At 36.6% G+C, this 26,945-nt stretch overlaps 4 protein-coding genes across 4 annotated transcripts; all 4 read left to right on the top strand.

Annotated features, from left to right (window-relative positions):
• The first annotated feature begins 6,980 nt into the window (after window positions 1–6,980).
• On the top strand, window positions 6,981–7,520 carry LOC132032089 (agamous-like MADS-box protein AGL80). The gene has a single exon (XM_059421890.1). It carries the CDS (start codon window positions 6,981–6,983, stop codon window positions 7,518–7,520), a length of 540 nt encoding a protein of 179 aa, XP_059277873.1.
• A 2,869-nt stretch (window positions 7,521–10,389) lies between these two features.
• LOC132032088 (agamous-like MADS-box protein AGL80) lies at window positions 10,390–10,905 on the top strand. Its single transcript, XM_059421889.1, has one exon. The coding sequence runs from the start codon at window positions 10,390–10,392 to the stop codon at window positions 10,903–10,905; it is 516 nt and encodes a 171-aa protein (XP_059277872.1).
• A 2,897-nt stretch (window positions 10,906–13,802) lies between these two features.
• LOC132032087 (agamous-like MADS-box protein AGL80) lies at window positions 13,803–14,342 on the top strand. Its single transcript, XM_059421888.1, has one exon. It carries the CDS (start codon window positions 13,803–13,805, stop codon window positions 14,340–14,342), a length of 540 nt encoding a protein of 179 aa, XP_059277871.1.
• A 5,060-nt stretch (window positions 14,343–19,402) lies between these two features.
• Window positions 19,403–19,861, top strand: LOC132032086 (MADS-box transcription factor 25-like). Its single transcript, XM_059421887.1, has one exon. It carries the CDS (start codon window positions 19,403–19,405, stop codon window positions 19,859–19,861), a length of 459 nt encoding a protein of 152 aa, XP_059277870.1.
• The last annotated feature ends 7,084 nt before the right edge of the window (window positions 19,862–26,945 follow it).

The following is a 26,945-nucleotide window of genomic DNA, read 5'->3' as shown; positions in this document are numbered from 1 at the left end:
TCTTATGATTAACATAAATGATTCCTTGCTCTCAATCCTTTATGATCCGCTCACGATAATAAGCAAGGTATGCCAAGGTATTCCTATCTATGTTTCAGAGCAAAGAAGAGTTCCTTTCCTGAACCCTATGGTGCTTATCTTTTTTCGGAGTATTCTATTCAAATTCGACGTATTCATGTCATGCCTATGCTAGAGCTTTATGAATACCTATGTTAGGATCATATTCTTGCTATATGACTCAAGTCTATCGCATTCACACCGAGTTGCGCTTACATTTAAAGCCTAAGTCATACTCCTATCTCATATTATCGTGATGACATACGAACGTCTATGATGAAGTCTCTAAGTATCCAAATCCTACCCGCGCTTAGTATTCAACCCTCATGTTGTAACAATCATGTTTTCGACATGTCAGATCCCATGTTATGATAGCCATGTTTACACGTATTCATATCTCATGATAGTTTAGCACTCATGTATTCATGTCAGCCAGTCTTCATGTTGTTATGTCCCACGTCATGCACCTCACGCCCAGGTAATCATGTCATGTTTGTGCCTATTTTTAGTACTCATTTCATTCGTGCCTATAGATTTTCTTCCAAACCCAATGTATAGTAATCATGTAATCATTCAGCCAATATCCGTGTGTTCAGGCCAGCCCAGTATTCATGTTAGCCACATTCAAGATTTAGTAATCACGTTATGTCACATCATGCGTATTAAGATACCCTGTGAGTTGTGGGTTGGTACTTTAGTTAGCTGGCAGGCATTTGAGAAATGTCTCGAGGGTCCTAATTATGAAGGAAGTCCTGCCATAAATTTTGTAGATTCCAGAGTTAGTAGCGATTCTTAACCACTAGTCATAAATCGAGGACAAATGTTTCACGATTATCATTCATGTAGGTACTACTCAGTTTCATGTTCCCATGTACATGTTTCTATGTAATCACGTATTCAGTTCTCATGATCCATGACCATGTTCCCACGTAACCATGTCAGCTCTTATGTTTTATGTCATGTTTCTTTCACGTTCATGTATTCAAGCCATGTTCAGCCATATTCTTAACCATGACCCATCATTCGAGGACGAATGATCCCAAGGGGGAGATATTGTAACACCCCATACCTTTAACTTAAGCTTTGACCATGATTCTAGACTTAGAAAACCAGATAGAGAATGCGAGAATTGGAAATTTCTCTTCAATTTTCAGATAGGGTTTTATGCCCCAGAATACCGACCGTACTTCAAAGATACAGCCCGTATTTGATGGTCGTATTGTGGCATCTAAATCACTGTGCAATCAGGAATTTGGCTTGGGGAATATATATTGTTAAATATGGACTTTTGAAATATGGCACGTAGTTGATGGTCGTATTTGGGAAGGGGTGCTATAGTGTTTCTGTTTTCAAAACTAATCTAGTCATAAGAAGAGTCTTTGGGCAAAACAATGTTAGAAGCCACTCTACGGGGCATGTTTTCAAGTGAGTTTGTAGAAGGTCTTACTTCCAAAGAACCATAACCCCTCTATTATTTGGGAATATAGGAAAAATTCCTTGATAAAAGTTGTAGAACGTTGAAATACCTTTCCAACGGTATATTATAGAGGTCCAACGGGCATCTGTACAAAACGCTATGGCTATTTTACTAAAGGGTTGGCAGAGCAGTCCAGAAAATACGACCCATACTATGAAATACGGACTGTATTTAGTGGCCATATAATTTATGACCCAGAACAGTATATATTCATCCAAAGCAGTCCAAAATCATTATTTTTCTTTCCTTCAAGGCCTAGAACGACCTCCTACCCTCTCCCACCCTCAAGAACACCAAGGTAAGCCTATTCTAAGCCTTCTAAGTCAATTCTAACATGTATCCATGGATTCTAATCAAGAATTCATCATTCTTAACCTAGGGTTTTCAAGAAAACCCAATTAAAGGGATTCAAGACTAAGGTTTTGGGATTCTTATTCAAAGTTCAGATTTTCATTACGAGTTTTGAGCGTTACCAGGTATGTAGGGTTGCTATCTACGTGTGGGAACATCATTGTTCTTCCCCACACTTCTTCTTCCATAAAGTATGAAGCTTTAAGAAAACTAGGGTTTTTAACCATGTTCATGATAACCCTAGGTACATACCCCATGTTATATTATGTATTAAATTGTTATAAATTCTTCAATGCGTTCTTGATACATCATTATGATTATTGAGAATTTGTCTGTAATCCATGAAACCCATACTTGCATCCCATGGGTTCCTACATGCAAGTTATAAATCATAATGTTATTTTCAAGAAAACACTCCACATGCTTTACACGTTTTCATGCAAGTATATTATGTAACTATATTGTTCAGACCCATGTTTTACAAGCTATTTGATATGGAACCATGTTTATGTTATATCATTTTAGAACATGCCTACAAGTCATTTCATGAAACAATGTTACAAGTTATTTCGTGAAATCATGATTATAAGTTATTTACAAGTTATTTCACGAAAATCATGGGCTTTTACCAACTATATCATGTTCATGTTTTTGGGAGTTGCACAGATTACCGAGAAGGCTCAGATAGCCTGAAACTACGTTTGGCACCGTACGATAAGGATCGCTCCGCCCAGTTAGGACGATTCCTTCATGTTTTCCCCATTGGGGGATTTTTGATCCATTCATGTCATGTTCATGTCTTGTACCCCGACAAGGTACAAGATGTCTTAGCTGATCGGGCAGAGATTAGACTCCACGTGTCAATGTGGTGGTTTCAGGTCGGTTATGTTAATGCTCTCCCAACTTAAAAATGCTTTTATTCATGTTATATATATATATATATATATATCTATGTACTCATGCTCATGACCAGGTTTCAGTCTCCACTTCACTTTTTATCATGTTATTTCATGTCCCATGTTATTTCATTCAATTGCTTTACATCCTAGTACATTCAATGTGTTGACGTCCTATTTTATTTGTCCGGGGGCCTGCATTTCACGATGCAGGTACAGATTTATAGAACGACGCATCTGCTTAGTAGGACTCTACACGTATCAGCTTATTGGTGAGCCCCATCTCTTTCAGAGATTAGTCAATTATCTATTACCTATTAGTTATGCATTAAAGGTATGCTGGGGGCCTTGTCCTAGCAGTTTTGTTTAGCAGACTCATGTTCATGTTAGAGGTTTCATAGACTAGTCAGTCAGTCATGTCAGATACTCAGAGTCGTGTGGCCATCTTTTGCTCAATTTATGATATTTCTGCATTCATGATTTAAACAAATATTTCATTAAATTATTATGACGTCTCATGTTTTATAAAAGATCATCACATTTCATGTTATATTCCGCCTTATGTTATGCCTCATGATGATTCAGTAAGCCATGTGGCTCGCTCGGTCACATGCAATAAGGCACCGAGTGTCGTGTTTCGCCCAGGCCGTGGTTCGGGGCGTGACAGTATAACTACCAATCAAGAAATCACACATATCACACAATATAACGAATTTGTATAATAAAAATCCGAATAAAAATCTAAAAAATTAGAAAAATACTAGGATAGTACACCTAGTCATCAATAGGGCAAAAACCAGTACATCCAACGTATATATTGTACAAATAGGATAGAAATCCCCAAAAAAGTGCTCGAATTGTATAAGGTTTTTGGGAAATTACCCTAGGTCCCCTGTTTTTAGTATGTGGTGCACAAGTTGGCTAGGAACCCTTGGTTCCGCCCATGGCAACCACATACTCAGAGAATCTGAGCAACATCCCAATTTAACGACTAAATTTGAGCCCAAATAACCCGAAAAGCACAAAATTAAACTGGGGAACAGTGAGAACATCGGTTAGAGGACAAAAGCCCTCAAAAATTTGGTGGAAGTTGGCCCTAAATCACCTTGAAATGGCTGGCCATTGATGGAACCCTAATCGCCTCTATATTACCTAAGACGGAGAAAACATAACGTCGGGGTTGGAAATGAAAACAATTGGGGGGGGGGGTTTGAAGTTTATTTGTTAAACTTCAACCCCCCCCCCCCCTCCTAAAAACATAATACCCCCGCCCCCCCAAGAAGTTTTTAAATAGCTTAAAAATGACCCCAGCTTTTAAAAATATGAACTTTTAAAACTTTGTACTCAACTTCAAATAAATACTCAATTTCATAAAAAGTCGTACTCTCCTTATACCCTCACGTAAAATTATTTTTTGTGAAAACAAAATTCATAATACGTCATTTCAAAATACGAGATTTAATATAAGCCCAATATTGACATAGTTCCGAGCCATATTTAAAAATGTGAAAAATGCGGTCAAAATGAGCCGTAATTCATACGTCGTCTTAATTAATAATTTTACCGAGTTAGACGGAGCGGGATACGTCATTTATTTTTTAATTATATTTATGAAAGTAAATAACTCGTAATTTTCTTGGAATTGTCAATTTTTACAGATCAATAATTAAATGTCAATTTTTGCAATTTTCTCGGGATTATTGAAATTCTAATTTTTTGAGGGTGCATCCTTGCTCCGTCTTTGACTCGGGAATGTTGAAAATTTAAATACGCGTCTTATGAGGTGAAAATTAGGTGTCAACAATCCCATCCCATCTGAAGAATATCATTTATCAATCAATAACTAATACGACTTTTGCCACAGTTATAGCCAATCAGTTTTCACTTAGTGTTTCTCTAATTAGGATGAAGATATTTACCAAATAAATGTGGACATACATAGTAGTCACACCAACCTAAGTGGATTTATCACCACAACCATGCCCGAAGGCTCAACATGCTTTTCCCATCACACTAACTACCCAACAATATGCATCAGTACCCACCCAAGTGCTCATCGCAATCACTAAGGCGGTACCTCTATCACGCTCAATACCCCTTCAAAATTTATAGACTAAATATGCACTCCAATTGGAGTCTAAAGCAGCAAACCTTAACCTACCTCAATGCCGAGAGGAGCCACAAACCCTCCAATCTGAGTTTTCCCCTTTCGGAGCGCTTCTGAAGGAGCAAAGTCAATCAAGATACGAATTCTACGTTAATACACATTTTTAAGGAGACCTATATTGCCATACAAAGGATTCAGGTTCAAAAGGTCAATCCCAAAACCCCGTACCAAACCCCGAAGTTCAAAACTATAATTTATCGAGAATTAACCCGGAAGTTCAAAACTATAATTTATCAAGAATTCGAGTTGAACAAGGTCAAATTAACACTCTATAGAGTTACACTAATACAAAAAGGCCCATATTGTTATACATAAGTCCGAAACCAAAAACTAACCAAAAAAATCCAATCTCGAACCCCAAGGGTAAAACATAAAATTCAATTAAAATTTACTTTAGCCATAGTCTAATTAGTCATAATCAAGAATCATGAAGTTCTAATCACAATTGGTCCTCCAATTTCTCCAGTTAATGTTAAACCCAAATCCATGAAAAACCCTTGTTTCACAACGGAAAATCATGATTGGAATTGGTAAGTAATCATTGGAATCACCAATAAATGCTTAGAATAGAGTTAGGATCTTACCCCAATGATGGTTCCCAAATAAATCCCTTGAAAATACCCAAAATCGAGCTCCTTAGCTCCCAAAATTGGGTTTACAATAATTACGTTCGAATTTGGGAAATTCCTAAAAACTATCAGTCAATCTGCTTCTCCAGATATTTCTTCGCAGGTGCGACTTTGCACAAGCGGACAATAACGGCAGGTGCGGAACCCACTGACAACCTGAAGTTCCGCAGGTGCGGAAGTCCACATGCAGGTACGACTCCGCTCTTGCGCACCCAAACTCGCACGTGCAATCCTAGCCAACCTAGCCTAATCTCACACATGCGGACCAACACGAGCCTGTACGGGCTCCTAAGTGTGGCCCATGCATCACAGGTGTGGCTACATTTGATGACAGCTGAACAAGCCAACCTCTAAGTCCCCGAACATCGATTCAACACCCAAAGCTCATCTGGAACCCCCCCGACACAACCCAAAAATGCAGTTTGAGTATATACGACGTTATGAACTTGTTTGAGCACTCAAAATAATGATCCAACTTAATATGGAATGTTTTTCTACAAAATACTCTAACCTTCTCAAAAACCAAAACTTAGCAACCAAACACTCAAAAATTTTCGAACTCCTCAAGACACGAACCATTTACTCTACCCAGTCAAAAATCATATTTCCGACCTAACTGAACTATCAAAATTCGATTTTGGACACTCCGACACTAATTCAATTACCTCAATAATCGTGCTACCTATCCCCGCAAGTCAAATACATCAAAGTAAAGGTAAGGGAAGGGTCGTTTAGGGAAAAAAAGGTAAAATTACTAAAACGACCTAACGGGTTGTTCCAATGTGGAATAACTATATATGGAATGACATACATTAAAGTCTATACCCTACTTGCCGTTATGTAACAATTAATAACACTCAAGTGGGAGCATTATAACTAAATTAATATTATCCTTGGACCATTACTTCAACTGTACCAGAGTAAGAAAAACACTAATACATTGATTATATGAAACCAAATGAGATAGATTTAGTATTTCTTTTTTCTTACTTTTATAATATATTAGATATCTCTCAATGACAAAAAAATTAGAGTAAGTTAATTTCACTCTTAATGCACCCAAGATATTGGGTAAGAAATTGATCATTTGCATTTGCTAGCTCGGAATATAATTATTATGGACATATGATTATTTAGTTTCCAACTACAATATCAAGTTTTAGAATTTTAACTACATCTATTTAAGAAAGTAATCAATAAATATCTTAAAGACCAGATTGTGTGATTAGTTTATTTCTAAATCTGATCACATTATCTCAATCAACTATCAGTTATTTAATCATGGGGTCCTATCAGACATCTATAATATAAGCCTAACATTCTTATTTTATATTCAGAGATAGGAACTCACTCATATATTCTACTAATTTCCTTTTCCAGTGTAGCGAAATATGAATACGATTATGAATCTGAAAGGGGTTAGGACCAGTAGTAATCTCGATCCAAGTTCAAAAAAGGCCATCATAGAAAAAAGATTAGAATCACTACGTAAGCAGGCAAATGAATTATCTATTCTATGTGGTATAGAAATCGGTCTAATTGTTTTTGCTCCTGGAGAAAACAATCCCTATACTTGGCCCTCTTCAGCCAAGGCTAAAGATATAGTCAGGGAATATTTAGCTTGCCCCGAGGATAAAAGGTTGAATAATTTGTTCAATCATGAAAAGCACCTTCAATTAGCGGTGAATGCTCGGGAAGATTATATTAATAAAATAGAGCAAATGGTTGAGGAAATGGAAATGGAGAACCTCTTCAACCAACTTGTTGAGGGAGCAAAAGCATTTAATGAACTTGGTGTTAGAGAAATTAATGGTTTGAAAAAGCTATTTGCTGTTAAGAGGATCAAACTTGAGGAAAGGAAGAAAACACTTAATGAAGATGTTGAAAAAGAAATTGGTTCTAATGAAAAAATTGTTGGAGAAGAGACTGATGGGCATCCTTAGGATGTTCACTGAGCATGTAATACTTATTATTTTCTCTATATTAATTTTGTTATCTTGTCTTTTAATAGTGTTTTCTAGTTACGAGTTTGCCGCTCATTGTTCATCTACTTATGTTATTTTTGTCATTTCAATGTTATATGAAGGATATTCTATTTAAGTCAAGTCAACCTCGTTATATGTAGCTTTTTAACTTTTCATAAAAAACCTAGTTATATGCGGTCAATGAAGTGTGAGAGTCATGAGATCTCGGTTCGATTCCTCACCACGGAGAAAACACTTTGATTTCTTACGTGTTCAAACTTTGGTGAACGAGTTTCGTTACATGTACCGATCGAAGTAGCAGGTTCACCATGGAATTAACGAGTAAGTGCGCCTTACCTGACCACGACACCATAATTACCCTAAAAAACAGTTATATGTTTAAAATGTTGGTTTTGGTCTAGTACACCTATTTGTGCAATGGATAGTAATCCCATCCCATCTAAAGAATATCATTTGTCAATCAATAACTAATACGACTTTTGCCACAATTATAGTCGATCAGTTTTCACTTAGTGTTTCTCTAATTAGGATGAGGATACTTACCAAATAAATACGCACATACATAGTAGTCATACCAACCTATGTGGATTTATCACCACAACCATGCCCGAAGGCTCAATATGCTTTTCCCATCACACTAACTACCCGACAATATACATCAATACCTACCCAAGTGCTCATCGCAATCACAAAGGTGGTACCCCCATCACGCTTAGCACCCCTTCAAAATTTATAGACTAAATACACACTCCAATTGGAGTCTAAAGGAGCAAACCTTAACCTACCTCAATGCCGAGCGGAGCCACGAACCCTCCAATCATAGCTTTCCCCTTCCGGAGCGCCTCTGAAGGAGCAAAGTCAATCAAGATACGAATTCTATGTTAATACACGTTTTTAAGGAGACCTATATTGCCATACAAAGGATTCAGGTTCAAAAGGTCAATCCTAAAACCCCGTCCCAAAACCCGAAGTTCAAAACTATAATTTATCAAGAATTAACCCGGAAGTTCAAAACTATAATTTATCGAGAATTCGAGTTCAACAAGGTCAAATTAACACTCTATAGGGTTACACCAATCCAAAAATGCCCATATTGTTATACATTAGTCCGAAACCCAAAACTAACCAAAAATATCCAATCTCGAACCCCAAGAGTAAAACCAAAAATTCAATTTAATTTGACCTTAGCCATAGTCTAATTAGTCATAATCACGAATCATGAAGTTCAAATCACAATTGGTCCTCCAATTTCTCCAGTTAATGTTAAACCCAAATCCATGAAAAACCCTTATTTCACAACGGGAAATCATGATTGGAATTGGTAAGTAATCATTGGAATCACCATTAAATGCTTAGATTAGAGTTAGGATCTTACCCCAATGATGGTTCCCAAATAAATCCCTTGAAAATACCCAAAATCGAGCTCCCTAGATCCCAAAATTGTGTTTAGAATAATTACGTTCGAATTTGGGAAATTCCTAAAAACTATCGGTCAATCTGCTTCTCCAGATATTTCTTCGCAGGTGCGACTTTGCACAAGCGGACAATAACCGCAGGTGCGGAACCCACTGACAACCTGAAGTTCCGCAGGTGCGGAAGTCCACATGCAGGTACGACTCCGCTCTTGCGCACCCAAACTCGCACGTGCAATCCTAGCCAACCTAGCCTAATCTCGCACAGGCGGAGCAACACGAGCTTCCGTTCGGCCCTCCCTGTGTGGCCCATGGCTCGCAGGTGTGGCTTCATCTGATGATAGCTGAACAAGCCAACCTCTAAGTCCCTAAACATCAATTCAACACCCAAAGCTTATCTGGAACCCCCCGGACACAGCCCAAAAATGCAGTTTGAGTATATACGACGTTACGAACTTGTTCGAGCACTCAAAATAATGATCCAACTTAATATGGAATGTTTTTCTACAAAATACTCTAACCTTCTCAAAAACCAAACTTTAGCAACCAAACACTCAAAATTTTTTGAACACCTCGAGACACGAACCATTTACTCTACCCAGTCAAAAATCACATTCCGAACCTAACAGAACTATCAAAATTCGATTCTGGACACTCCGACACTAATTCAATTGCCTCAATAACCGTGCTACCCATCCCCGCAAGTCAAATACATCAAAGTAAAGGTAAGGGAAGGGTCGTTTAGGGAAAAATAGGTAAAATTACTAAAACGACCTAACGGGTTGTTCCAATGTGGAATAACTATATATGGAATGACATGCATTAAAGTCTATACCCTACTTGCCGTTATGTAACATTTAATAACACTCAAGTGGGAGCATTATAACTAAATTAATATTATCCTTGGACCATTACTTCAACTGTACCAGAGTAAGAAAAATACTAATACTTTGATTATATGAAACCAAATGAGATAGATTTATTATTTCGTTTTTCTTACTTTTATAATATATTAGATATCTCTCAGTGACAAAAAAAATTAGAGTAAGTTAATTTCACTCTTAATGCACCCAAGATATTGGGTAAGAAATTGATCATTTGCATTTGCTAGCTCGGAATATAATTATTATGGACATATGATTATTTAGTTTCCAACTACAATATCAAGTTTTAGAATTTTAACTACATCTATTTAAGAAAGTAATCAATAAATATCTTAAAGACCAGATTGTGTGATTAGTTTATTTCTAAATATGATCACATTATCTCAATCAACTATCAGTTATTTAATCACGGGGTCCTATCAGACATCTATAAATATAAGCCTAACATTCTTATTTTATATTCAGAGATAGGAACTCACTCATATGTTCTACTAATTTCCTTTTCCAGTGTAGCGATATATGAATACGATTATGAATCTGAAAGGGGTTAGGACCAGTAGTAATCTCGATCCAAGTTCAAAAAAGGCCGTCATAGAAAAAAGATTAGAATCACTAAGTAAGCAGGCAAATGAATTATCTATTCTATGTGGTATAGAAATCGGTCTAATTGTTTTTGCTCCTGGAGAAAACAATCCCTATACTTGGCCCTCTTCAGCCAAGGCTAAAGATATAGTCAGGGAATATTTAGCTTGCCCCGAGGATAAAAGGTTGAATAATTTGTTCAATCATGAAAAGCACCTTCAATTAGCGGTGAATGCTCGGGAAGATTATATTAATAAAATAGAGCAAATGGTTGAGGAAATGGAAATGGAGAACCTCTTCAACCAACTTGTTGAGGGAGCAAAAGCATTTAATGAACTTGGTGTTAGAGAAATTAATGGTTTGAAAAAGTTATTTGCTGTTAAGAGGATCAAACTTGAGGAAAGGAAGAAAACACTTAATGAAGATGTTGAAAAAGAAATTGGTTCTAATGAAAAAATTGTTTGAGAAGAGACTGATGGGCATCCTTAGGATGTTCACTGAGCATGTAATACTTGTTATTTTCTCTATATTAATTTTGTTATCTTGTCTTTTAATAGTGTTTTCTAGTTATGAGTTTGTCCCTCATTGTTCATCTACTTATGTTATTTTTGTCATTTCAATGTTATATGAAGAATATTCTATTTAAGTCAAGTCAACCTCGTTATATGTAGCTTTTTAACTTTTCATAAAAAACCTAGTCATATGCGGTCAATGAAGTGTGAGAGTCATGAGATCTCAGGTTCGATTCCTCACCACGGAGAAAACACTTTGATTTCTTACGTATGTTCAAACTTTGGTGAACAGAGTTTCCTGTTACATGTACTGATCGAAGTAGCAGGTTCACCATGGAATTAACAGAAGTGCGCCTTACCTGACCACGACACCATAATTACCCTAAAAAACAGTTATATGTTTAAAATGTTGGTTTTGGTCTAGTACACCTATTTGTGCAATGGATAGTAATCCCATCCCATCTAAAGAATATCATTTGTCAATCAATAACTAATACGACTTTTGCCACAATTATAGTCGATCAGTTTTCACTTAGTGTTTCTCTAATTAGGATGAGTATACTTACCAAATAAATACGCACATACATAGTAGTCATACCAACCTATGTGGATTTATCACCACAACCATGCCCGAAGGCTCAACATGCTTTTTCTATCACACTAACTACCCGACAATATACATCAATACCTACCCAAGTGCTCATCGCAATCACAAAGGTGGTACCCCCATCACGCTCAACACCCCTTCAAAATTTATAGACTAAATACGCACTCCAATTGGAGTCTAAAGGAGCAAACCTTAACCTACCTCAATGCCGAGCGGAGCCACGAACCCTCCAATCATAGCTTTCCCCTTCCGGAGTGCTTCTGAAGGAGCAAAGTCAATCAAGATATGAATTCTATGGTAATACACGTTTTTAAGGAGACCTATATTGCCCTACAAAGGATTCAGGTTCAAAAGGTCAATCCTAAAACCCCGTCCCAAAACCCGAAGTTCAAAACTATAATTTATCAAGAATTAACCCGGAAGGTCAAAACTATAATTTATCAAGAATTCGAGTTCAACAAGATCAAATTAACACTCTATAGGGTTACACCAATCCAAAAATGCCCATATTGTTATACAGTAGTCCGAAACCCAAAACTAGCCAAAAATATCCAATCTTGAACCCTAAGAGTAAAACCAAAAATTCAATTTAATTTGACCTTAGCCATAGTCTAATTAGTCATAATCACGAATCTTGAAGTTCAAATCACAATTGGTCCTCCAATTTCTCCCGTTAATGTTAAACCCAAATCCACGAATAACCCTTATTTCACAACGGGAAATCATGATTGGAATTGGTAAGTAATCATTGGAATCACCATTAAATGCTTAGATTAGAGTTAGGATCTTACCCCAATGATGGTTCCCTAATAAATCCCTTGAAAATACCTAAAATCGAGCTCCCTAGATCCCAAAATTGTGTTTAGAATAATTACGTTCGAATTTGGGAAATTCCTAAAAACTATCAGTCAATCTGCTTCTCCAGATATTTCTTCGCAGGTGCGACTTTGCACAAGCGGACAATAACGGCAGGTGCGGAACCCACTGACAACCTGAAGTTCCGCAGGTGCGGAAGTCCACATGCAGGTACGACTCCGCTCTTGTGTACCCAAACTCGCACGTGCAATCCTAGCCAACCTAGCCTAATCTCGCACATGCGGCCCAACACGAGCCTGTTCGGGCTCCCAGGTGTGGCCCATGGCTCACAGGTGTGGCTACATCCGATGATAGCTGAGCAAGCCAACCTCTGAGTCCCCGAACATTGATTCAACACCCAAAGCTCATCTGGAACCCCCCCGGACACAACCCAAAAATTCTGTTTGAGTATATACGACGTTACGAACTTGTTCGAGCACTCAAAATAATGATCCAACTTAATATGGAATGTTTTTCAACAAAATACTCTAACCTTCTCAAAAACCAAAACTTAACAACCAAACACTCAAAATTTTTCGAACTCCTCGAGACGCGAACCAGTTACTCTACCCAGTCAAAAATCACATTCCTAACCTAACAGAACTATCAAAATTTGATTCTGGACACTCCGACACTAATTCAATTGCCTCAATAACCGTGCTACCCATCCCCGCAAGTCAAATACATCAAAGTAAAGGTAAGGGAAGGGTCGTTTAGGGAAAAATAGGTAAAATTACTAAAACGACCTAACGGGTTGTTCCAATGTGGAATAACTATATATGGAATGACATGCAATAAAGGCCATACCCTACTTGCCGCTATATAACAATTAATAACACTCAAATGGGAGCATTATAACTAAATTAATGTTATCCTTGGACCATTACTTCAACTGTACCAGAGTAAGAAAAACATTAATACATTGATTATAGGAAACCAAATGAGATAGATTTAGTATTTCTTTTTTCTTACATCTATAATATATTAGATATCTCTCAATGACAAAAAAAATTAGAGTTAGTTAATTTCACTCTTAATACACCGAAGATATTGGGTAAGAAATTGATCATTTGCATTTGCCAGCTCGGAATATAATTATTAAGGACATATGATTATTTAGTTTCCAACTACAATATCAAGTTTTAGAATTTTAACTACATCTATTTAAGAAAGTAATCAATAAATATCTTAATGACCAGATTGTGTGATTAGTTTATTTCTAAATCTGATCACATTATCTCAATCAACTATCAGTTATTTAATCACGGGGTCCTATCAGACATCTATAAATATAAGCCTAACATTCTTATTTTATATTCAGAGATAGGAACTCACTCATATGTTCTACTAATTTCCTTTTCCAGAGGTAGCGATATATGAATACGATTATGAATCTGAAAGGGGTTAGGACCAGTAGTAATCTCGATCCAAGTTCAAAAAAGGCCGTCATAGAAAAAAGATTAGAATCACTAAGTAAGCAGGCAAATGAATTATCTATTCTATGTGGTATAGAAATCGGTCTAATTGTTTTTGCTCCTGGAGAAAACAATCCCTATACTTGGCCATCTTCAACCAAGGCTAAAGATATAGTGAGGGAATATTTAGCTTGCCCCGGGGATAAAAGATTGAATAATTTGGTCAATCATAAAAAGTACCTTCAATTAGCGGTGAATGCTCGGGAAGATTATATTAATAAAATAGAGCAAATGGTTGAGGAAATGGAAATGGAGAACCTCTTCAACCAACTTGTTGAGGGAGCAAAAGCATTTAATGAACTTGGTGTTAGAGAAATTAATGGTTTGAAAAAGCTATTTGCTGTTAAGAGGATCAAACTTGAGGAAAGGAAGAAAACACTTAATGAAGATGTTGAAAAAGAAATTGGTTCTAATGAAAAAATTGTTGGAGAAGAGACTGATGGGCATCCTTAGGATGTTCATTGAGCATGTAATACTTATTATTTTCTCTATATTAATTTGGTTATCTTGTCTTTTAATAGTGTTTTCTAGTTATGAATTTGTCGCTCATTGTTCATCTACTTATGTTATTTTTGTCATTTCAATGATATATGAAGGATATTCTATTTAAGTCAAGTCAACCTCGTTATATGTAGCTTTTTAACTTTTCATGAAAAACCTAGCTATATGCGGTCAATGAAGTGTGAGAGTCATGAGATCTCAGGTTCGATTCCTCAGCACGGAGAAAACACTTTGATTTCTTATGTATGTTCAAACTTTGGTGAACAGAGTTTCCAATTACATGTACTGATCGAAGTAGCAGGTTCACCACGGAATTAACAGAAGTGCGCCTTACCTGACCACGACACCATAATTCCCCTAAAAAACAGTTTTATGTTTTAAATGTTGGTTTTGGTCTAGTACACCTATTTGTGCAATGGATAGTAATCCCATCCCATCTAATGAATATCATTTTACAATCAATAACTAATACGACTTTTGCCACAATTATAGTCGATCACTTTTCACTTGGTGTTTTCCTAATTTGGATGAGGGTACTTACCAAATAACTAGGGACATACATAGTAGTCATACCAGCCTAAGTGGATTTATCACCACAACAATGCCCGAAGGCTCAACATGCCTTTCCCATCACACTAACTACCCAACAATATACATCAGTACCCACTCAAGTGCTCATCGCAATCTCTAAGGTGGTACCCCCATCACGCTCAATACCCCTTCAAAATTTATAGACTAAATACGCACTCCAATTGGAGTCTAAAGGAGCAAACCTTAATCTACCTCAATGCCGAGCAGAGCCACGAACCCTCCAATCTGAGCTTTCCCCTTCGGAGCACCTCTAAGGGAGAAAAGTCATTCAAGATACTGTAACGACTCTCCCGGTCGTTATGAAATGTCTAGGATCACCCTGCCAAATTGAACCCTTCCAAGGGTAGAACGAGCTAATACAAACTCAAATATAGAAGTCTAAGAACTGAAAACTTGACTTGTTTGTGATTATTATTTGGTTGCATTGAGTCCATTGGGTGGTGACGTAGGAAATTAGACCTCCGTTGGGGATTCCAAGGCCACGGGTGAGTCCGTATGGTGTTTTTATATTAATGTGCATGTTTTGTTATGTTTGTAAGGCCTCGGATGAAGTGTTGTGTGGTAGAGTGGAAAAATGGTGAGAAACACCGAGCTCACAAAAAAGGTCCCGGCAACCATGCCGTAACGTCGGACCGGTTGTTTCCATGAGGGAAAGGGAAAGGGGAGTATCGGCTATGCCGAACACTGGACTGCTATAGCGGTTGCGCTATGGCGTGTCTGTGCTTGCCATAGCGGAAGTGAGCAATTAGTGGAGGTCTATTACAGCGGGCCCTTGCCCGTTATAGTGAGACTGCTGCCGGGACAGAACGATCGCTGCAACGATCGACGGGAACAGTAAACTGTGTTTTTAAACACCTAGTCCGAATTCTTTATTCATAAAACTCCAACAAAGTTTCCAAGAGCACCTAGGGCGAAATTCTAAGGTTAGGGCAAGAATATTCTTGAGAGGTAAGTCTCAACCCTTCCTTCCTTCACTACGCATTCATCTCTAAGATTATCATCATTCTAATGGGTCTACAATGGTGAACTGAGACTAGTAACCCTAGAACTTAATAAACCTTCAATAGTGGGTGGGTTATGAATATTATTGTATGATTATCATCTAAAGTCTTGGGTTATCACTTTGTAATCAAGAATTGAACCGTTAGACACATGAACTAAGATAATTGAGACTTAGAGTTTCATAAAGATGGTAGCTTGACCATAGAAATTGCTTGTAATCGATAACTTGAAGTAATAACCTTATGAATTGACAGTTTATGGTTGCTAAGGCCAAAATTAGGATGATTTACACCTAGTAAGCATTCACCCATTAGAAAGGGGTAAAGTGGAAGGCAAATTGATATTGTTGACTAGAGTGATCATCTTAATTTCTAGACTTTGAGCGTTCCGGGGCATTACGGAAGGAAAGGCTATACACATTGTTCCAAAAAGGAGGTAGGTTACGGTCTACCTGAGTTAGATTTTGATTAGTTGATTGTATGCATTATGAGATTGATAGGAGAAAGCATGTCTAGCCTTCGGGCATATGTGTGGTTGGAATTTCTATATGCTATTGATTGAGTGATAATGTGGGCTTAATGCCATTCCTCGATGTGTTGTGAGCTATATTTCGATGATAATTGTGGTGAGAAGTTAATATGATCTTCTTGATGAAAATGAGATACTACTTGACAATCGATCATTGAAAGTGATATATATATATATATATATATATATATATATATAAAAGGCACATTTGAGAATTTGAGTGACAGATTATGGGCATAATTAGGATGTGACCCAGATTATGGGCTCATGATCCGAGGTCAGTTTTGGAGCAAGTGGTACATGGACACTATGGGTCCCCTATAGGTCATAGCTATTAGGCAAAGTCACCAATTAGCATGCACGTACACGAGTGATCCAAATGTTGTGGCGAGGTTTATTCCATTGCTTGCTTCCGTTGACTTGATTGATAATGTCATTGGCGGACTTGATTTTTTATTACCATTGATTGACTTGGTGTTGACTATCTAATTATGTGATGTTGACTGGTCTATCTATTTTATTGATTTTATGATTCATGCATGATACTAATCTTAGTCATGATATCTACGAATCATAGTTCCCAAATAAGTGCAGATTGATCCGAGATCCCTTATTTAGCTTGAATGAAAAGGTTCTATCCAAATCCATCACCTAAAGATCTTCCTTTACTTAATGTTTATTTCCATTCCAGACATTGGTGTTTATTTATTTCAGACAGTATGGATTCCTTAGTCATGTTTTGGATTAGAGTTCTTGTACGATGACTTTCGGATTTTGGGGTTGTACTAGTTAGGACTTCCGCACTTACATTATTGTTCTATGGCATGACTACTTTTGATCTAATCTTGCGTCTAATTTATTGTGAACTGAATGGATTGACTAAGTAAAAATGGACTTGAATGAGTAGATGGTTAAGCATATTGGTTCGCCCACTAGGAGTTAGTGTGGGTGCCAGTCATGGCGGGTTGGGTCATGATAGATACGAATTCAACATTAATACACATTTTTAAGGAGACCCATATTGCCATACAAAGGATTCAGGTTCAAAAGGAAATCTCAAAACCCCGTCCCAAACCCCGAAGTTCAAAACAATAATTTATCAAGAATTCGAGTTCAACAAGGTCAAATTAACGCTCTATAGGGTTACACTAATCCAAAATACCCATATGGTTATACTTTAGACTGAAACCAAAAACTAACCAGAATTATCCAATCTCGAACCCTAAGAGAAACAAAAAATTCAATTTAAATTGACCTTAGCCATAGTCTAATTAGTCATAATCACGAATCATGAAGTTCTAATTTGATCCTCCAATTTCTATAGTTAATGTTAAACCCAAATCCATGAAAAACCCTTATCTCACAACGGGAAATCATGATTGGAATTGGTAAATAATCGTTGGAATCACTAATAAAATGTTTCGATTAGAGTTAGGATCTTACCCCAATGATGGTTCCCAAATAAATCCCTTGAAAATACCCAAAATCAAGCTTCCTATCTCCAAAATTGTGTTTAGAATAATTATGTTCGAATTTGGGAAAATCCATAAAAATTACCAACCAATTTGCTTTTCTGGATATTTGTTTGCAGGTGTGACCTAGCACAAGCAAACAGTAACCGCATGTGCGGAACCCACTAATAACCTAAAGTTCTGTAGGTACGGAAGTCCACACGGTACGACTATGCTCTTGCGCACCTAACCTCGCGGGTGTGATCCTAGCCAACCTCACCTAATCTCGCACATGCAGACCTACACGAGCCTGTGTGGGCTCCAAGGTGAGGGCCATGGCTGGCAGGTGCGGCTGCACTAGATGACAGCTGAACAACCCAACCTCTTAAGTCCCAGAACTTCGATTCAACACCCGAAGCTCATCCGGAACCCCCCGGACACAAACCAAAAATGCAGTTTTAGTATAAACGACATTACAAACTTGCTCGAGCACTTAAAATACCGATCCAACCTAATATGGAATTTTTTTCTACAAAATACTCTAACCTTCTCAAAAACCAAAACTTAGCAACCAAATACTCAGAATCTTTTCGAACCCCTCGAGACACGAACCATTTACTCAACTCAGACAAAAATCATGTTCCAGACCTAATAGAACTATCAAAATTTGATTCTGGGCACTCCAATACTAATTCAATTGCCTTGATAATTGTGCTAACCATCCCGCAATTCAAATACATAAAAGTAAAGGTAAGGGACGGGTAGTTTAGGGAAAAATAGGTAAAATTACTAAAACAGCCTAACGGGTTGTTGTAATATAGAATAACTATATACGGAATGACATACATTAAAGTCTATACCCTACTTGCCATTATGTAAAAATTAATAACACTCAAGTGGGAGCATTATAACTAAATTAATATTATCCTTGGAACATTACTTCAACTGTACCAGAGTAAGAAAAACATTAATACATTGATTATATGAAACCAAATGAGATAGATTTAATATTTCTTTTTTCTTACTTTTATGATATATTAGATATCTCTCAATGACCAAAAAAATTAGAATAAGCTAATTTCACTCTTAATACACCCAAGATATTGGGTAAGAAATTGACCATTTGCATTTGCCAGCTCGGAATATAATTATTATGGACATATGATTATTTGGTCTCTAACTTCAAGATTGAGTTTTAGAATTTTAACTGCATCTATTTAAGTAAGTAATCAATAAATATCTTAAAGACCAGATTGTGTGATTAGTTTATTTCTAAATCTGATCACACTATCTTAATCAACTATCAGTTATTTAATCATGTGGTCCTATCAGACATCTATAAATATAAGCCTAGCACTCTTATTTTATATTCAGAGACAAGAACTCACTCATATATTCTACTAATTTCCTTTTCCGGTGTAGCTAAATATGAAAACGAATATGAATCTGAAAGGGGTTAGGACCACTAGTAATCTCAATCCATATGCAAAAAAGGCCATTATAGAAAAAGGATTAGAATCACTACGTAAGCCAACAAATGATTTATCTATTCTATGTGATATAGAAATCGGTCTAATTGTTTTTGCTCCTAGAGAAAACAATACCTATACTTGGCCATCTTCAACCAAGGCTAAATATATAGTCAGGGAATATTTAGCTTTCCCCGAGGGTAAAAGGTTGAATAATTTGGTCAATCGTGAAAAGTACCTTCAATTAACAGCGAATGCTCAGGAAGAATATATTAATAAAGTAGAGCAAATGGCTGAGGAAATTGAAATGGAGAACCTCTTCAACCAACTTATTAAGGAAGCAAAAGCATTCGATGAACTTGGTGTTAAAGAAATCAATGGTTTGAAAAAGCTATTTGTTGTTGAGATGATCAAACTTGAGGAAAGGTAGAAAAAACTTAATCAAGATGTTGAAAAAGAAATTTGTTCTAATGAACAAATTGTTGGAGAAGAGACTGATGGGCATCCTTAGGATGTTCATTGAGCATGCAATACTTTTGATTTTCTTTATATTAATTTTGTTATCTTGTCTTTTAATAGTGTTTTCTAGTTATGAGTTTGTCGCTCATTGTTCGTCTACTTATGTTATTTTTGTCATTTCACTGATATATGAAGGATATTCTATTTAAGTCTAGTCAATCTCGTTATATGTAGCTTTTTAACTTTTCATAAAAAAACCTAGTTATATGTCAATAATGAAGTGTAAGAGTCATGAGATCTCAGGTTCAAATCCTAACGACGGCAAAAACACTTTGATTTCTTACGTATGTTCAAACTTTGGTGGACAGAATTTTCGGTTACATGTACTGATCGAAGTAGCAGGTTCACCATGGAATTAACAGAAGTGCGCCTTAGCTGACCATGACACCATAATTTCCCCCAAAAAAATAGTTATATGTGTAAAATTTGGGTTTTTTTCCAGTACACCTATTTGTGCAACGGCTAGTAACCCCATCTCATCTAATGAATAGCATTTATCAATCAATAACTAGTACGACTTTTGCCACAATTATAGTCGATCAATTTTCATTTAGTGTTTCTCTAATTAGGATGATGATACTTACCAAAAAAATACGCACATAAACAGTAGTCATACCAACCTAAGTGTTACACCTTGTACTTCTATACATTAAGTGTCCTCATGAGTTGGTTGCTATAGATTCAGAGAGCAGAGTGACCTTAGAGATCATATGGTATTAGACATGTCTATATTGAGTTTATAAGAGTTTATGATCATTTTTAATAAGTATTGGAAGGTTCTGGGATCAAGCGAATTAAAGAAATTAATTTTGCAAAACTTTGGAAAAATTTGGCATAATTTTGGATAGGATTTTTGGTCCAATTTTTGGGAGGCATATCTTCTTGAATATATGGAGTTTTGGAATGCATAACTTGTACAATTTAGGTTCATAGAGTTTTCTTTCCAATGCAACTGACCGATCACAAATCTGAGAAGTATGGTGCAAAAATATGGCCCGTACAAAAATATACGATTTCAAGTACGGACCGTATTTCCCTTGGCAGAAAGGAAATTTTTTATAATGAGAATTACGGGGAAGAAATGTGGACCATATTTAAAAATATGGTTTGTAATTTTGGCCATATTTTTAAGTCAGCAGCAGTTGTTTTTTATATATATTTTTCGTATCCTTTTAACTCATTTTCTCCATTCCCTTGATCTTCAACATTCTAGAAAACTCTCTCCAACATATCTATCAAACCCCTAAGTAAAACCAAGGATCAAAAGAGAAGATTAAGTGTTTAAAGGTGCTAAAGGGTAAGTTCTACAAAGTGGTAGTTAGACCAGCATTGTTGTATAAGTGCAGAATGTTGGCCAATCAAGAACGCGCACTTTCAGATGATACAGGTAGCAGAGACGAGGATGCTCAGATGGATATGTGGTCATACTAGGAGAGATACGATTAGAAATAAAGTTATATGGGACAACGTCGGAGTGGCTTTTGTGACCGACAAGATGAGGGAAGCTAGACTAAGATGGTTCAGAGGTGTGAGAGATTGGTGGTAGCAGGAGTTAGGATAGGTAGAGGTAGGCCAAAGCAGAACTCGGAGGAGTTAATTAGACAGGACATTGCACAGTTTCAACTGAACATGACCTTAGCTAGGAAGATTGGGAGGTCGAGAATTAAGATTGACGGTTAGTACATAGTTCAGTTTTGTAGCACTGTGTGTGAGAGGTACGGGGCTAGCCTCTTCATCTCCTCCTCTCCATTTCTTAGTAGTATAATTTAGGTATTGCGTCAATCCATACTCTTCTGTGCGTATTACTATGTGTTGCTTTATTTGTTTTGTATCTTGATATTTTGCTATCTTATTGTTCTTGTAATCCTGCATCGACTATGTTTCTTTTGAGTTGAGGATCCACCAAAATTAGCCTCTCAATCCCACAAAGATAGAGGTAAGGTCTGCGTACATCCTACCCTCCCATGACCCCACTTATGAAATTACACGGGTATGTTTTTGTTGTTGTTGACTAATGATCCATCGATGGTAATCCTCAATTTGAATGATTTTCTTCCATCCGATTCTTCGACCAACTACAGGGATAGTCATTGAACATAAGTGGCCTTGTAGTTGATTATCCCTCACGCGTACCAAGTGGTGCACTTACAATTAGGATCTGTCAAAGTCTTAGACTTAGATAATTTAGAATCTACTCCAAAGCTTAAAGATAAGTTTTATAAAGTGGTTATTAGACAGGTTATGTTGTATGGGGCAGAGGTTGGCCAGACAAGAATGTTCCCCTCCAGAAAGCAAAAGTAGCGGAAAAGAGTATGCTTGAATGGATGTGTGGGCATACTAGGAGAGACAGGATAGGAACGAGATGCAGGAAGCGAGGCTGAGATGGTTTGGGAATGTGAAGAGGGGGAGCACATACACCCAGTGCAGAGGTGCGAGAGGTTAGCAGTTTTAGGTTTATGGAGGTAGAGGTAGGCTGAGGAAGAATTGAAGAAAGGTGATTAGACAGGTTATGACACATTATTATTATTATTATTATTATTATTATTATTATTATTATTATTATTATTATTATTATTATTATTATTATTATTATTATTATTATTATTATTATTATTATTATTATTATTATTATTCTTGTTGTTGTTGTTGTTGTTGCTCTATCGTTAGCTTATTCTCCAATTTTTGCTACTATTATCGTTTCTTTTGGCTATCTTTACTATTTCTGTTGTTATTACTTTTTTTCCTTAGTTATTTTCATCACATCTTTTTCACTCTTATATTTCTCAAACCTGCTTTGAAAATCAATTTGCTTGAGCCAAGGTTTTTCGGAAACAACTTCTTTACTCTACAAAGGTAGGGATAAGGTCTTCGTACAATCCACCCTCCCCAGACCCTGCTTCTGTGATAACACTTGAGAAGTTATTATTGTTGTTGCACACTAATATGACACAAAAGGGAGGAGGGTAAATTCGATCCCGCCAAATTTTTTTGATCTAAAAATTTGTCAAACTTTAGTTTTGACAAGCCTGGTTCTTTATGTGTTTCTATTGAAATCAACAAAAGGTAGTAAAGTGAGGAATAAAATAAAGAACGGTTTGTCGTGAAAAGTCATCTGACAAAAGGTAAAAATCACAATCTGGCCTTGAGGATTTAATCCAAACTCCACCAACATAATGAGCCAAATTTATATTGAGACTCTCATAACCTAAGACTTACATCTAAGACTTAAGCCCAACAATCACTCGATTGTTTCACCCCTTCTACTCAATTTAGACTTGAAGCCAATTGTTGGTTGGAAATTTTACGGAAACTAGTTGATCACGAATACTGTACAGAATTCTTAAAAGCTTGAGGCGTGTCCAAGGACACTGTCCTTTAAGATATTTCACCGGGTGTAAGTATATCCCCCAGGATTTAACAAGCTCTTCTAGTATAAAACTAGGAGCAAGAATCTAACAAAAATTTACTTTAAACAAACCCAACAATACAAAATATATGAGGAAGAGTTATACTTGATCCATCTATCATTAGATGAAAGAACTAGACAAATTTTATAGTGGAAAATCCAATGGCTAACACTTAATAGCCTTCAACGTTATTGCCAAAAAAAAAATGGCCACTTTATGATAGCTATTCAAGTACCTTTAATAGATTAATATGAGTAAAGGAGAACTAAAACCCAATTCCATAAGAAACGGTAATCTCATATTTATAGCATATAAAGAGTATTCAATAGTCTTAGTATTGAATTCAAATACCATAGTCAAATGACCTGTTAACCACCGTTAGGATATTATAAAGTTATAACCATATTAAAGAGTCATTAAGATAATATTAAAATAATGAATTTAGACACTAAGAAAAACAATTCCTTTTGACATATTCATAGCATCTTTCCAACAATCCCCCACTATCTCAAATAGAATAATGAGGAATAGAATGAAATAAGATGTTTTGATGGTTTTCACATATGAGTACAATGCGCCGAATCTGGTATCTCATAGACTATGAATCAGACCTAGATAAAACAAGATTAAACTTACAGAGCAATTGGTGAAGCTTAGAACCTTTATGAACCAATAATTCTTTTGTAAGCCAAGGGTCTTGTTCTATCACATTATACTTGCACAATATTTGTTGTTATCATGGTTTTGCAAAGAAGAGGCCATGCACGTGTTCTAGAAATTTGTCACAATTTCATAGGAGCGGCACCACTCCACACTCATACAGGTCCACCCATCAAGTGTATTCTGCAGAGCAATACACCAACTATGAAGGATATGGTAATGGATTAAGAGTTTATAACTCAGCCTCATGACTTTGCCTTGCAGAACTACAATATATTCACACACCATAGGAAAGGACATAAGTTAATAGTGCATACTTGATCAACTAATGCCTAGTTATTATCCCTACGAACCTGATTCATGGGATCTCCAATCACATAAGTTGGGTTACCATTAATTGTTGTTCTTCCCAAATTGTCTAAAAAATCTTATTTCCCTCGATGTTTCTTATAGTACATGAATTGATCAGATTCACCTCTGATTTCACATAATTTACATCAATAGGTTCACCTCACAGTAGCTACTCTATAACATTATGTCTCAAATGAATGTATTTTATTGCCATTGAAGAAAATTATTTTTCCACTACAGTCAATGTTGCTTGGCAACCATAATATATAGACATGTTGATTTCATCTCAACCTCAATGTAACATCCCGTATATCTAGATTAGATGTGGAGGTGTTAAATGAGTATTAATGTGACATTTTAGACATGTGAAGTACTATCGAGATGAGTATGGGTGGAAATAGTTGTTTTGGAATCAAGATGGATAGTGAGGTGCTTAAGATTCGATAGAATCGGCTAAGTTTTCGAAACATCTTTTTTCCAGCCAGATTTCGTGAAACTCCATTGGGAATTTAAGAAAACTTAAAATTCAAAAGTTGTAAAAATTTGAAATACCTTTCCAACGATATATTATGGAGTCCAAACAGAGCTTTCTTCTGGGAGTTATAGCCATTTAACCAAACACTGCGCAGAAGCCTACATAGTCTGCACGCGATGGCATGTGCCGCGCGAGGGGGCTCGAGTGGTGGCCCGGTATCACAGGCCCAATACCTCGCGAATGGTTCAGATTTTGGGTCAAATCTATAGATTTTTGCATTCTTCTTATATTTAAGCTTGGGGTTTATTTCCCTGACACCCCTTATCATGAAATATCATCCTAAGGAAAGAGAGAACAAGAACCCTCCAAGGTAAGTTCTATGATGATTCTAGGTTGAATTTAAGTCCCCAATACCCTTCTAACTTGATTAAACCCTTCTAATCATTAGATCTTCGATTGAGACATCATTGTTGAGCAAAGAAACCCTAGAACTCTGTAACGACCTATTTTGTCGTTAACGTGATTTTTGAAAAATTCTCAACGTTGACTCCTTGAACTATCCTTGGTCCTTTTACACTTTTGAAAAATCATAAACTTGATCAGACAATAGTGTGAGTTGCGTATAAATATCGGATCAAAGCCACCCAGGCCTAGTGGTACCGTTACAATGCCCTTGATGCCCCCCAGCGGCGGTGCAGTAACGGTGTAGTTGATTTTCTCAAGGACGGCCCGGGCGGTGCCATGGGCATAGAAGTGGTACCACTAAAGCAGCATTTCAGACTGCAACAGCGATGAGGAGCGGTGATTTTCCCCTATTTAAGTGTCATTTTGGGATTTGACTCCATTTCTCAAAAGGATAAAAAGTTCAGCTGCCCTTGGAGTCTTCGTGGAGCCTAAAATGATATATTCTTGGGAAAGGTAATCTTTTTAACTTCCTCCATTCATTTCTTCACATTAGTGACTCTTCTTTAAGTCCCTCATATAGAAACTACAAAAAAATTGGATGTCATCAAATTAATGAACTTAGGTGGGAAAAGGGTTAGCATGTTTTAATATGGATTACGTAGATTTAATCTCTCTTGTTTATAAGACTAGAATGATTACTAACTTAGATTTCTCTTGCCTTCCCCAACTAGTAAGTGGGTTCTTCCATTAATATTGAAAATGAGTTTTCAAAAGGAAAGAGCTAAAAATGGTAACTTGATCTAGTAATAACTCTTTATGGTTAGTATTAATTATGGTGTTAAGGGAAGTAACTGCTTAGCATTAATTATGGTTAGGAAAAGAGTTCATTCAGTAATGAAGGCCTAGAAAATCTATAGGTAGTCTAAATTCCCAAACTTTCTTTATCAATCCAAAATCTCTTATAAGTGTCCTAATGGTGATTTCAATTCTTGGGTCTCATGATTGTTTCAAGTTCCTTCATGCGGATTACGATGTGATGAACAAATTGAAGATGAGAGGATGTTCGTGGCACCTGCTCAGCCCCAAGGTAGGTTACGACTTCCTTTCTTGGTAGACTCCGGTTAGACTTACATATTCGTGTACTATATGAAACAGAGAATGTATATATAAGATTTTGGAGATTGGGATAGAATTCTTCGGATGGTACTGTTGTACGATTTATGTGTTCGGGCTTGTGGCCTATAGATTCCCTAGGTTCATGTGTTGGTATTCCTTGCATATTGGTGGACTTTATGTGACTTGGAAGACTAGTTGTTTGGTACTTGGCTCACTATAATACATTGATGAAGAGTTCCTACATGATGTGCTAATTACTATCGAATCATAACTTGGTATTGAAATTTTTAGACATGCCTAAAGAACATGGAATGATTCTTGATTGGATGTTTGGTTGTGACTTTATAAGTAGCAAACGTATTTATCATATTTGATGTCATTCGAAAGTGAAGGAATGAGGTGATATTGTTATTGTGATTTGTCTGTGCTGGGTATTGGGGATTATTGATATATCTTGATTATGATATTGTGGTATCTCACTGGTTGTTAGTTGAGACGAGGATGGTGATTCTATTATGGCTTATTGTGTTGCCTATTACATGATGTTGTTGGTGTGCCCATGCATGGTACTTTTGGTATTG

The sequence above is a fragment of the Lycium ferocissimum genome, chromosome 9 (assembly GCF_029784015.1).
Source record: "Lycium ferocissimum isolate CSIRO_LF1 chromosome 9, AGI_CSIRO_Lferr_CH_V1, whole genome shotgun sequence".
Taxonomy (NCBI): Eukaryota; Viridiplantae; Streptophyta; class Magnoliopsida; order Solanales; family Solanaceae; genus Lycium; species Lycium ferocissimum.
This window is presented reverse-complemented; position numbering and strand designations above follow the sequence as displayed.